This window comes from Pseudophryne corroboree, chromosome 4 (genome assembly GCF_028390025.1).
Source record: "Pseudophryne corroboree isolate aPseCor3 chromosome 4, aPseCor3.hap2, whole genome shotgun sequence".
Taxonomy (NCBI): Eukaryota; Metazoa; Chordata; class Amphibia; order Anura; family Myobatrachidae; genus Pseudophryne; species Pseudophryne corroboree.
Window position 1 is genome coordinate 741,482,153 of NC_086447.1, and position 12,057 is coordinate 741,494,209.

Consider the following 12,057-nt stretch of genomic DNA (forward strand, 5'->3'; position numbering starts at 1 on the left):
ACAGCACACACATCCATTTGCCACTATTAAGCGTGCCAAACCAACAACTCTGAAAAATAAATCTAATTTCTCTGACGTCCTAGTGGATGCTGGGACTTCCGTAAGGACCATGGGGAATAGCGGCTCCGCAGGAGACTGGGCACAAAAAGTAAAAGCTTTAGACTAGCTGGTGTGCACTGGCTCCTCCCCCTATGACCCTCCTCCAAGCCTCAGTTAGATGTTTGTGCCCGAACGAGAAGGGTGCATGCTAGGTGGCTCTCCTGAGCTGCTTAGAAGTAAAAGTTTAAATAGTTTTTTTATTTTCAGTGAGTCCTGCTGGCAACAGGCTCACTGCATCGTGGGACTAAGGGGAGAAGAAGCGAACTCACCTGCGTGCAGAGTGGATTGGGCTTCTTGGCTACTGGACATTAGCTCCAGAGGGACGATCACAGGTTCAGCCTGGATGGGTCCCGGAGCCGCGCCGCCGGCCCCCTTACAGAGCCAGAAGAGCGAAGAGGTCCGGAGAAATCGGCGGCAGAAGACGTTCCTGTCTTCAGATAAGGTAGCGCACAGCACTGCAGCTGTGCGCCATTGCTCTCAGCACACTTCACACTCCGGTCACTGAGGGTGCAGGGCGCTGAGGGGGAGCGCCCTGAGACGCAATAAAACATGTTTAAACCTTATATGGCAAAAGAAATACATCACATATAGCTCCTGGGCTATATGGATGCATTTCACCCCTGCCAGTTTTCCTTAAAAAAAAAGCGGGAGAAAAGGCCGCCGTGAAGGGGGCGGAGCCTATCTCCTCAGCACACAAGCGCCATTTTCCCTCACAGTTCCGCTGGAAGGAAGGCTCCCAGACTCTCCCCTGCAGTCCTGCTACAGAATCAGGGTAAAACAAGAGAGGGGGGGCACTATTGGCAGCTAATATAAAACAGCAGCTATAAAGGGAGTAACACTTACATAAGGTTATCCCTGTATATATATATAGCGCTCTGGTGTGTGCTGGCAAACTCTCCCTCTGTCTCCCCAAAGGGCTCGTGGGGTCCTGTCCTCTTTCAGAGCATTCCCTGTGTGTGTGCTGGGTGTCGGTACGATTGTGTCGACATGTATGAGGAGGAAAATGATGTGGAAGCAGAGCAATTGCCTGTGTTAGTGATGTCACCCCCTAGGGAGTCGACACCTGACTGGATGGTCGTATTTAAAGAATTACGTGACAGTGTCAGCACTTTGCAAAAAACTGTTGACGACATGAGACAGCCGGCAAATCAATTAGTGCCTGTTCAGGCGTCTCAGACACCGTCGGGGGCGCTAAAACGCCCGTTACCTCAGATGGTCGACACAGACCCAGACACGGATACTGAATCCAGTGTCGACGGTGAGGAGACAAACGTAATGTCCAGTAGGGCCACACGTTACATGATCACGGCAATGAAGGAGGCATTGAATATTTCTGACACTACAAGTACCACAAAAAAGGGTATTATGTGGGGTGTGAAAAAACTACCAGTAGTTTTTCCTGAATCAGATGAATTAAATGAGGTGTGTGATAAAGCGTGGTTTTCCCCCGATAAAAAACAGCTGATTTCTAATAAATTATTGGCACTATACCCTTTCCCGCCAGAGGTTAGGGCGCGTTGGGAAACACCCCCTAGGGTAGATAAGGCGCTCACACGCTTATCAAAACAAGTGGCGTTACCGTCTCCCGATACGGCCGCACTTAAGGAACCAGCTGATAGAAGGCTGGAAAATATCCTAAAAGGTATATACACACATACTGGTGTTATACTGCGACCAGCAATCGCCTCAGCCTGGATGTGCAGTGCTGGAGTGGCTTGGTCGGATTCCCTGACTGAAAATATTGATACCCTGGATAGGGACAGTATATTATTAACTATAGAGCATTTAAAGGATGCATTACTATATATGCGAGATGCACAGAGGGATATTTGCACCCTGGCATCTAGAGTGAGTGCGATGTCCATTTCTGCCAGAAGAGCGTTATGGACGCGACAGTGGTCAGGTGATGCGGATTCCAAACGACATATGGAAGTATTGCCGTATAAAGGGGAGGAGTTATTTGGGGTCGGTCTATCGGACCTGGTGGCCACAGCAACGGCTGGAAAATCCACCTTTTTACCCCAGGTCACCTCTCAGCAGAAAAAGACACCGTCTTTTCAAACTCAGTCCTTTCGTTCCCATAAGGGCAAGCGGGCAAAAGGCCACTCATTTCTGCCCCGGGGCAGAAGAAGGGGAAAAAGACTGCACCAGGCAGCCTCTTCCCAGGAGCAGAAGCCCTCCCCCGCTTCTGCCAAGTCTTCAGCATGACGCTGGGGCCGTACAAGCGGACTCAGGCACGGTGGGGGGCCGTCTCAAGAATTTCAGCGCGCAGTGGGCTCACTCGCAAGTGGACCCCTGGATCCTGCAGGTAGTATCACAGGGGTACAAATTGGAATTCGAGACGTCTCCCCCTCGCCGGTTCCTGAAGTCTGCTCTACCAACGTCTCCCTCCGACAGGGAGGCGGTAGTGGAAGCTATTCACAAGCTGTATTCCCAGCAGGTGATAATCAAGGTACCCCTCCTACAACAGGGAAAGGGGTATTATTCCACGCTGTTTGTGGTACCGAAGCCGGACGGCTCGGTGAGACCAATTTTAAATCTAAAATCCTTGAACACTTACATAAAAAGGTTCAAATTCAAGATTGAGTCACTCAGAGCAGTGATAGCGAACCTGGAAGAAGGGGACTATATGGTGTCTCTGGACATCAAAGATGCTTATCTCCATGTCCCAATCTACCCTTCTCACCAAGGGTACCTCAGGTTTGTGGTACAAAACTGTCATTATCAGTTTCAGACGCTGCCGTTTGGATTGTCCACGGCACCACGGGTCTTTACCAAGGTAATGGCCGAAATGATGATTCTTCTTCGAAGAAAAGGCGTCTTAATTATCCCTTACTTGGACGATCTCCTGATAAGGGCAAGGTCCAGGGAACAGTTAGAGGTCGGAGTAGCACTATCTCAGGTAGTGCTACGTCAGCACGGGTGGATCCTAAATATCCCAAAATCACAGCTGATTCCAACAACACGTCTACTGTTCCTGGGGATGATTCTGGACACAGTCCAGAAAAAGGTGTTTCTCCCGGAGGAGAAGGCCAGGGAGTTATCCGAGCTAGTCAGGAAACTCCTAAAACCAGGCCAAGTGTCAGTGCATCAATGCACGAGAGTCCTGGGAAAAATGGTGGCTTCTTACGAAGCGATTCCATTCGGAAGATTCCATGCAAGAACTTTTCAGTGGGATCTGCTGGACAAATGGTCCGGATCGCATCTTCAGATGCATCAGCGGATAACCCTATCTCCAAGGACAAGGGTGTCTCTCCTGTGGTGGTTACAGAGTGCTCATCTTCTAGAGGGCCGCAGATTCGGCATTCAGGATTGGATGCTGGTGACCACCGATGCCAGCCTGAGAGGCTGGGGAGCAGTCACACAGGGAAGAAATTTCCAGGGCTTGTGGTCAAGCGTGGAAACGTCTCTTCACATAAATATCCTGGAACTAAGGGCCATTTACAATGCCCTAAATCAAGCAAGGCCTCTGCTTCAGGGTCAGTCGGTATTGATCCAATCGGACAACATCACGGCAGTCGCCCACGTCAACAGTCAGGGCGGCACAAGAAGCAGGAGGGCAATGGCAGAAGCTGCAAGGATTCTTCGCTGGGCGGAAAATCATGTGGTGGCACTGTCAGCAGTGTTCATTCCGGGAGTGGACAACTGGGAAGCAGACTTCCTCAGCAGACACGACCTCCACCCGGGGGAGTGGGGACTTCACCCAGAAGTCTTTCAAGTGATTGTAAACCGTTGGGAAAAACCAAAGGTGGACATGATGGCATCCCGTCTCAACAAAAAACTGGACAGATATTGCGCCAGGTCAAGGGACCCTCAGGCAATAGCGGTGGACGCTCTGGTAACACCGTGGGTGTACCAGTCGGTGTATGTGTTCCCTCCTCTGCCTCTCATTCCAAAAGTACTGAGAATCATAAGAAGGAGAGGAGTAAAGACTATACTCGTGGCTCCGGATTGGCCAAGAAGAACTTGGTACCCGGAACTGCAAGAGATGCTCACGGAGGACCCGTGGCCTCTACCTCTAAGAAAGGACCTGCTCCAGCAGGGACCTTGTCTGTTCCAAGACTTACCGCGGCTGCGTTTGACGGCATGGCGGTTGAACGCCGGATCCTGATGGAAAAAGGCATTCCAGATGAAGTCATCCCTACCCTGATCAAAGCCAGGAAGGATGTAACTGCGAAACATTATCACAGCATTTGGCGAAAATATGTTTCCTGGTGTGAGGCTAAGAAGGCCCCCACAGAGGAATTTCAACTGGGTCGTTTCCTGCATTTCCTGCAAGCAGGACTGTCTATGGGCCTAAAATTAGGATCCATTAAGGTTCAAATTTCGGCCCTGTCGATCTTCTTCCAGAAAGAACTGGCTTAATTGCCTGAAGTTCAGACGTTTGTCAAGGGGGTACTGCATATACAACCTCCTTTTGTGCCACCAGTGGCACCTTGGGATCTCAATGTAGTTTTAGGGTTCCTAAAATCACATTGGTTTGAACCACTCACCACTGTGGAATTAAAATATCTCACATGGAAGGTGGTCATGCTGTTAGCTCTGGCGTCAGCCAGGCGTGTCTCAGAAATGGCGGCTTTGTCATATAAAAGCCCTTACCTAATTTTTCATTCAGACAGGGCAGAATTGAGGACTCGTCCTCAATTTCTCCCTAAGGTGGTTTCAGCGTTTCACATGAACCAACCTATTGTGGTGCCTGCGGCTACTAGGGACTTGGAGGACTCCAAGTTGTTGGACGTAGTCAGGGCCCTGAAAATATATGTTTCTAGGACGGCTGGAGTCAGAAAATCTGACTCGCTGTTTATCCTGTATGCACCCAACAAGCTGGGTGCTCCTGCTTCTAAGCAGACTATTGCTCGTTGGATTTGTAGTACAATTCAGCTTGCACATTCTGTGGCAGGCCTGCCACAGCCAAAATCTGTAAAAGCCCATTCCACAAGGAAAGTGGGCTCATCTTGGGCGGCTGCCCGAGGGGTCTCAGCTTTACAACTTTGCCGAGCAGCTACTTGGTCAGGGGCAAACACGTTTGCTAAATTCTACAAATTTGATACCCTGGCTGAGGAGGACCTGGAGTTCTCTCATTCGGTGCTGCAGAGTCATCCGCACTCTCCCGCCCGTTTGGGAGCTTTGGTATAATCCCCCATGGTCCTTACGGAAGTCCCAGCATCCACTAGGACGTCAGAGAAAATAAGAATTTACTTACCGATAATTCTATTTCTCGTAGTCCGTAGTGGATGCTGGGCGCCCATCCCAAGTGCGGATTGTCTGCAATACTTGTATATAGTTATTGTTACAAAATATCGGGTTGTTTATTGTTGTGAGCCATCTTTTCAGAGGCTCCTACGTTTATCATACTGTTAACTGGGTTCAGATCACAGGTTGTACAGTGTGATTGGTGTGGCTGGTATGAGTCTTACCCGGGATTCAAAATCCTTCCTTATTATGTACGCTCGTCCGGGCACAGTGTCCTAACTGAGGCTTGGAGGAGGGTCATAGGGGGAGGAGCCAGTGCACACCAGCTAGTCTAAAGCTTTTACTTTTTGTGCCCAGTCTCCTGCGGAGCCGCTATTCCCCATGGTCCTTACGGAAGTCCCAGCATCCACTACGGACTACGAGAAATAGAATTATCGGTAAGTAAATTCTTATTTTACATAAACATGACAAGCTAACACCACACAAATAGTTTAAAGATGTTATAAACAAACATTTCAAAAAGTGTGAATGTTATAGTATTTTGAAAGGATCGAGAGGTTCATTTTTGGATTTGTCAGAACACATGATAAGAAGATGCCTGATACTAACCCCCATTGTACTGGATTCAAGACAGAAATTATCCAGCTGTTGGTCCAAGGGGCCAAATGGACAGTCTACTTAGATTTGACCACATACAGTATTTGTTGGATTAATCAGCAGGACCAGTCCGTATGTAGTGGGGGATTCAGACCTGATCATTGCTGTGTTTTCGCACAGTGGGCGATCAGCAATAGACTGTGCATGCGTATGCACCGCAATGCGCATACGCATCAGCAAACAACATCAGGCTTCGCCTGACAGTGACAGGCTGGTGCCAAAATTTCGTTCGCACGGGCGTTCGCAAGGTGATTGACAGGAAGAGGCCGTTTGTGGGTGGTAACTAACAGTTTACTAGTAGTGTCAGGGAAAACGCAGGTGTCCCCAAGCGTTTTCAGGGAGGGTGTGTGACGTCCGCTCCGGCCCCAATCAGCCTGTTCTCATCACACTGTAGGAGTAAGTCCTGGGCTGCGCACAGACTGCGCACAGTGGTAAAAACATTAGATAGTGAGTGAGGTGCGAACGGATTTGCAGCTGTCCGCTGACTGAGAGTTCTTTTGCAGCTCGGCTTACACATGCGATCGCACACTTGCACGGCGAGTATACACTCCTCTTGGGCGGCGACTATCTGAGTGCAGGACAACAATTTTAGCAGTCCAGCAATCAGGTCTGAATCACTCCCGTAGTCCGCTTTAGAACCACATCCCTTTAGCTTTCTCTATTTTATTGATTGACCTACTATCGGAAATTCACTTTACTGATTATACTCAAATGCTATGCAAAGTATCAGCTACCACTGAGAACCTGATAAATGTTATAGAAGCAAGTAACAGGCATCACTATTACGGTTATACTAGTATTGTTCTTTATTTTGTTAGTAAACAAATATTACAATTCTTTGCACAGATGATCAACACAGAGGAAGCAGATACCTCCAGCCTGAACTTACCACTTCACAGCTGGCTTTTAAGGATCTGCTATGGGGCTCGGAGAGAGGAGGTGTAAGTTGTGCTTTATTAGAATATGTGGTGACTGTGTGACGGGCACAAGAGGTGAATGTCTGAGGAGGAGAGAGGTGATGACCTTGACACAGTGCAGAACCTCTGGTGCACCCCTCCCAATGAGTAATCATGCACTTGGATGGGGTTAAATAGCTTAATTTGACCAATAATGATCTGTCAGGTTTGGGTGACTTTCTGTAAAGTGCACTATAATGGGTTCAATAATGGGTATGGTAAGGCGTTGTATTGATGAAAGAGGGACAGGGGCATAACTAGACCTTTGTGGGCCCCATAGAAACATATTAAAGGGGTCCCTGTCACATTGATTATTGAGAGATACACTTGTCCGCAGCTGTATAGTGCCTCCATTTCATATTGTGTCACATTACAGTGCCCCAGTTCTTATTATGTTGTCTTCCACATTACAATGAGCAGATCAGATTATGACACATTTCAGTGCCCCCTTTTATTGTAACATACACTACACACTCTCACTGCAAATGTAATGTCACACAGTTCAGGCTGGACAATGGATCAGACACAATTGCTTATCAGGCAGAACAGGGAAGTTGATATTCAACTTATTAACTTGCGTCCCAGACCCCCTAAGCCTCTGGGCCCCATAGTAATTGCACCCACTATAGTTTGCCTTTTAGAGGCGTTTTAGGACTTGCAGATTAGAGCTAGAAGTGTTTATTCCAACTATTTAGAAACTTCTAACTCCACTAAACACTGAAAAATACTGTACAGACATTTTTCTGTACACCAAAATGCTGGAAAGACTTTAATTTGATGAAAACACTTGGTATTATTTTTCCACCATTAATAACAAGTGCAAAAATCAGCTATTTTATACCTTTTAAGAACCTCCAGTACTTTCCTAATGGCCACTAACAGCCTTCTGTATGGTACGGGTGGTCTTTCAGTATGCTGGCTGTCGGGATCCCGGCGCACAGTATACCGGCGCTGGAATCCCGACAGCCGGCATACAGACACTTATTCTCCCTCGTGGGGTCCATGCCTCCCCTGGAGGAAGAATAAAATAGCGTGGCACGTGTAGCGCACCTCCGTGCCCGCAAGGGGCTCATTTGCGCTCGCCACACTGTCGGTATGCCGGCGGTCGGGCTCCCGGCGCTGGTATGCTGGTCGCCGGGAGCCCGACCACCGGCATACCATACTACACCCGTATGGTACTGCTATCTCAGTTGTCAACTTATTGTGGTCGGTATGGTTTCCCCACAGATGCATGCACTTTTTCCTGTTCATTTCTTGTAGATAAGTCGCACAACCTTGCCGCGGGTACTCCGAATTGTCATTTCAAATTGAGTCTCGTATTTACGTGATATATGTGAGTTTCATTAAATAAACTTGCTTTTTCAAACTTGCTTCTAATATAATTGACCCAATAGAATACTTTTCAAGGCCCAGGCGCAGTGCATACAATCCCTAATGCTTGTTACTAGGGAACTATCGTCTAGTGTGTACCCACTATATCATCATCGATGCACGTTCCCGTCGGCTGTACATGCAGCTCAATCTGGAGATGTCGCAATCAGTACGCAGCATGGCCCTGTTCCTCCCCTCGCCGCCACTCTGTCGCAGCTGACATCGGCAAGTTTGTATGCACTTGCCGATGTTGGCACTCCACCGGGTCCCATTGCCACCAATATCACCGGGTAAACACATCATTAAGGGTGTACCCGGCATAATGCTTAATATTTGTCAAGGTATTTCTATTTCTGCACTATGAAAGATAAAACATGTACCTTTTGCTATATTAAACAGTCTTGCTTGTTACAGTACCAGGCCTGGTTCACTGTATCTGTTTATAAATATTTCATTTATGGAGGTATTCGAACAATGTGTTTTGTGCCACATGCAAAATATTTTTTCTATGTCATATCTTTGGCAAGTCTTATGGGCCCTACACATTAGGCGATATGCCACCGAGGTGCCCGACAGCCGAGACGGGTGACCCAGCGGCGGAGGGGGAGTGAAGTTTCTTCACTCCCCCCGTCACCTGGCCCCATAGCAATGCATGCTAATATGGACGAGATTGTCCATATTGTCCTGCATGTATAAGCAACCCGGCACCAACAATGAACGTGTGCGGGGCAGCGCATCATTCATCGTTGGTGCCTACACACAAACGATATGAACGATATCTCGTTCATTAATGAACAAGATCGTTCATATCTCTCATTGATGTTGCCTAATGTGTAGGGCTTATTATAGCTAATAATCTGCACAAAGAGGCAGCCCAAATAGAAAATCAAACAGCTTAGGTCCTATTATTGTTGTTATTATGTAACAAAAAACCTCCCACATTTATGGGGCCACTTTATCAATAAAATAAAATCATTGAAAAAAGTATTTCTAGAACAATTTGCGCAAAGCTTCAAGCACACAGATGTTCCACATGTAATAAAGTCAGCCCTGAAGCCCCGTCATGGTCATGATTCATTGTAGAAATGACTGATGTTCAGTTGAGCAGTGTTTTGGAGGAAATGATGAGTAAGACTACTGTGGATCTAGTTTCTGAAAGCCTTTCACCTGAGAGTGGAGAACAGTTCCTTCTGGAAGTGCAGTTGGAGGATCATCTCCAGTGGTTCCCAAATGCGGTCCTCGTGGCTCCCCAACAGTCCAGGTTTTAAGGATATCCATGCTTAGCCACAGGTGACTTAAACAGTACCTCAATCAGTTTGATTATACCATCTGTGCAGGGCCGGTTCTTGGGATTGTGGCGCCCCGGGCGAAGTATGGGGGCGTGGCTTCAAATGGGGGCGTGGTCAGTTACGCCCCCATTTATGCCCCTGTAGCGACGCTGAAAGATAAAATAAAATAAAAAAAAAGTATACTTACCATCCCCGTTCCTGATCCAGACTGCTGCAGACCTCCTCCGCCGGCGCCGCTCTTCTTCTCTCCTTTCCTCGATCTATGGGAGAGACGTTATTATGTCTCTCCCATAGAACAGCATAGACACTAGAGGTCAATTATGACCCCTAGTGTCTGTGCCACTATGCTGTGCGGTGCGCGATGACGTCATCGCGCACCGCACAGCAAAGGTCCTCTACATGAAGGGAAAGTAGACAGTAACGTCTAGTTTCCCTTCATGGAGAGGACCTTTGCTGTGCAGTGCGCGATGACGTCATCGCGCACCGCACAACTAAGGTCCTCTCAATGAAGGGAAACTAGACGCTACGCGTCTGGTTCCCTTCAAAGCGGGGGGCACAGCGGGGCACTGCGGGGGGCACAGTGGCGGTTCTTGCCCTGGTGCGGCGCCCTCCGGATGGCGCTGGCGCCCTCCGGAAGGCGGTGCCCCGGGCAAAAGTACCGCTTGCCCGTGGCAAGAACCGCCACTGATCTGTGCACAAGCAGGGATATCCCTAAAACCTGGACTGTTGGGGTGCCTTGAGGACTTTGTTTGGGAACCACTGATCTAGACACACTGGTGGAAAACCAATGCACTTTGCAGTGTGCACTAGCTCACTTCACGAATGAGGTACACTGTATAACATCTAACACATGGCTATGATAGTGCTAAGCAGAACAAATGAAATCCTACATTTATATAGCAAATATGAGAGAATGAGAGATTGTCTGCACTCTTTAGCTGTCTATGCTAATTGTATAATTACCATAACATAAATGCCAGTTTTTAGGATAACTATTTATCAATTCATTTTCAGATTCTACCTTTGCCCACTCGAGTCTCATTGAGTTTGACCTTATGGAGCTGCAAAATGATACCTCTGCCTGGGGCTACTATTCAGGTTCTTAGCAGACATGTGCGCCTCTGTGTATTCGATGGCACTAAGGTAAGGCCATTGTTTTATGTGCATATTCCATCAAGGGTATAAATACAGGCATGTCTACATAAACCTAGCGTCTGTACGCCATATGTCGCGAGACGCCCGTCATGACTGTGGTGCTCCGAAGGGTGTAGTGTATCTTTTTAAAATAATTTTGCATTGTCTTCGCATCGCAGGGGCAGCGAAACACCCACAGGACACTAGAGAAGCTGAGATGCCACTGTTGCTGCACAGGAATTAGTTATAAACACGTACAAAGTCACAAACGAACCACAATGGAACCCGGCCTGAGAAAAAGCCACGGCTGCTGCATCATAGCACTTCGTATATAGATTCAGACTCTGTCGCACACACATGTACAAATATCGCGCATCCCATTCATCAGTGCAATCTAGCAATGTAGTTTTGTCACTCACAGTTGTTCTATTTATGTGAATAAGATGCGCATTGTGAGTGAGAAGGAAGCTTGGACCTAGCTCACCTAGAGGAGTTGTTTGGCACTATTGAAGCTACAGTGTATGACGACACACCTGTAGTGAAGGGTGATAATATTTTTCAGTATTGTTACAATTTATCTAGATTGTTTGGTGGTATGTATAGTGTGCAATGCAGCATGTGTAGTGTATGTTTAATGCATGTGCTATGCAAATGTAGTAGAAAACACATCTAAAACCATACTTGGGGGTCAATGGCGGGGGTCAATGGCTTGATTTGCTAAATTAAGCCCCGCCCCTCCTCCCGGCACTGCAATTACAGTAATTTTCTCCCTCCCCTGTCCGCTTCACTAGGAAAAGGGCGGTGATGCGGGAGAGTCACCTACTCTTCCAGGGGTGCGGAGGACTCCTCGAAAAACCTGGGTGGTAGGCATGTATGGCTTGTAATGAAGTGGCCTGTAAGTATATGTTAGTTAGGATAGAGCTGCAGGTGACAGGGGGCATGATGTGAAGAGGAGGTAAATAAGTGACAAATTGAGCGTTTGTTAGTTGAAGTAGCAGGTTCTGCTGACAGCACAGTTATGATAGAAGGCTTCTGTTAAACAAATATTGAAATCAGGGACAGCTTAAGAGAGTAGGACCCATATGCAAACTTCTCTCTGTGGGCCCTCTCCTCTCTGCTGCGCCATAGACTTTGCACATGCGCAGGTCTCCAGAAATATGATACCTGTTATGTTCCCGGAGACTAATTTTCTTTTGCATGGCAACCACCCTGTTGTCGGTTGAAAATCTCAAGCGACCAGGTTCTGGGATACAATGTGTTAAATATGGAGACTGACACAGGACATATTAAAAAAAATAAGCATTTATTTATCTAAGTTACAATAATGAAAACATGCAAGTAACAAGTTATAGTCAGTT

At 47.5% G+C, this 12,057-nt stretch overlaps 1 protein-coding gene across 2 annotated transcripts in view; it reads left to right on the plus strand.

The window, feature by feature from the left end:
• Positions 1-12,057, plus strand: part of NPHP1 (nephrocystin 1) — a 271,740-nt gene that overhangs the window by 206,517 nt on the left and 53,166 nt on the right. For both annotated transcript variants that reach the window (XM_063918125.1, XM_063918126.1), the window contains exons 11-12: positions 6,796-6,890; positions 10,580-10,708. In XM_063918125.1, the coding sequence (XP_063774195.1) occupies positions 6,796-6,890; positions 10,580-10,708 (224 nt within the window). The remainder of the gene's footprint in view (positions 1-6,795; positions 6,891-10,579; positions 10,709-12,057) is intronic.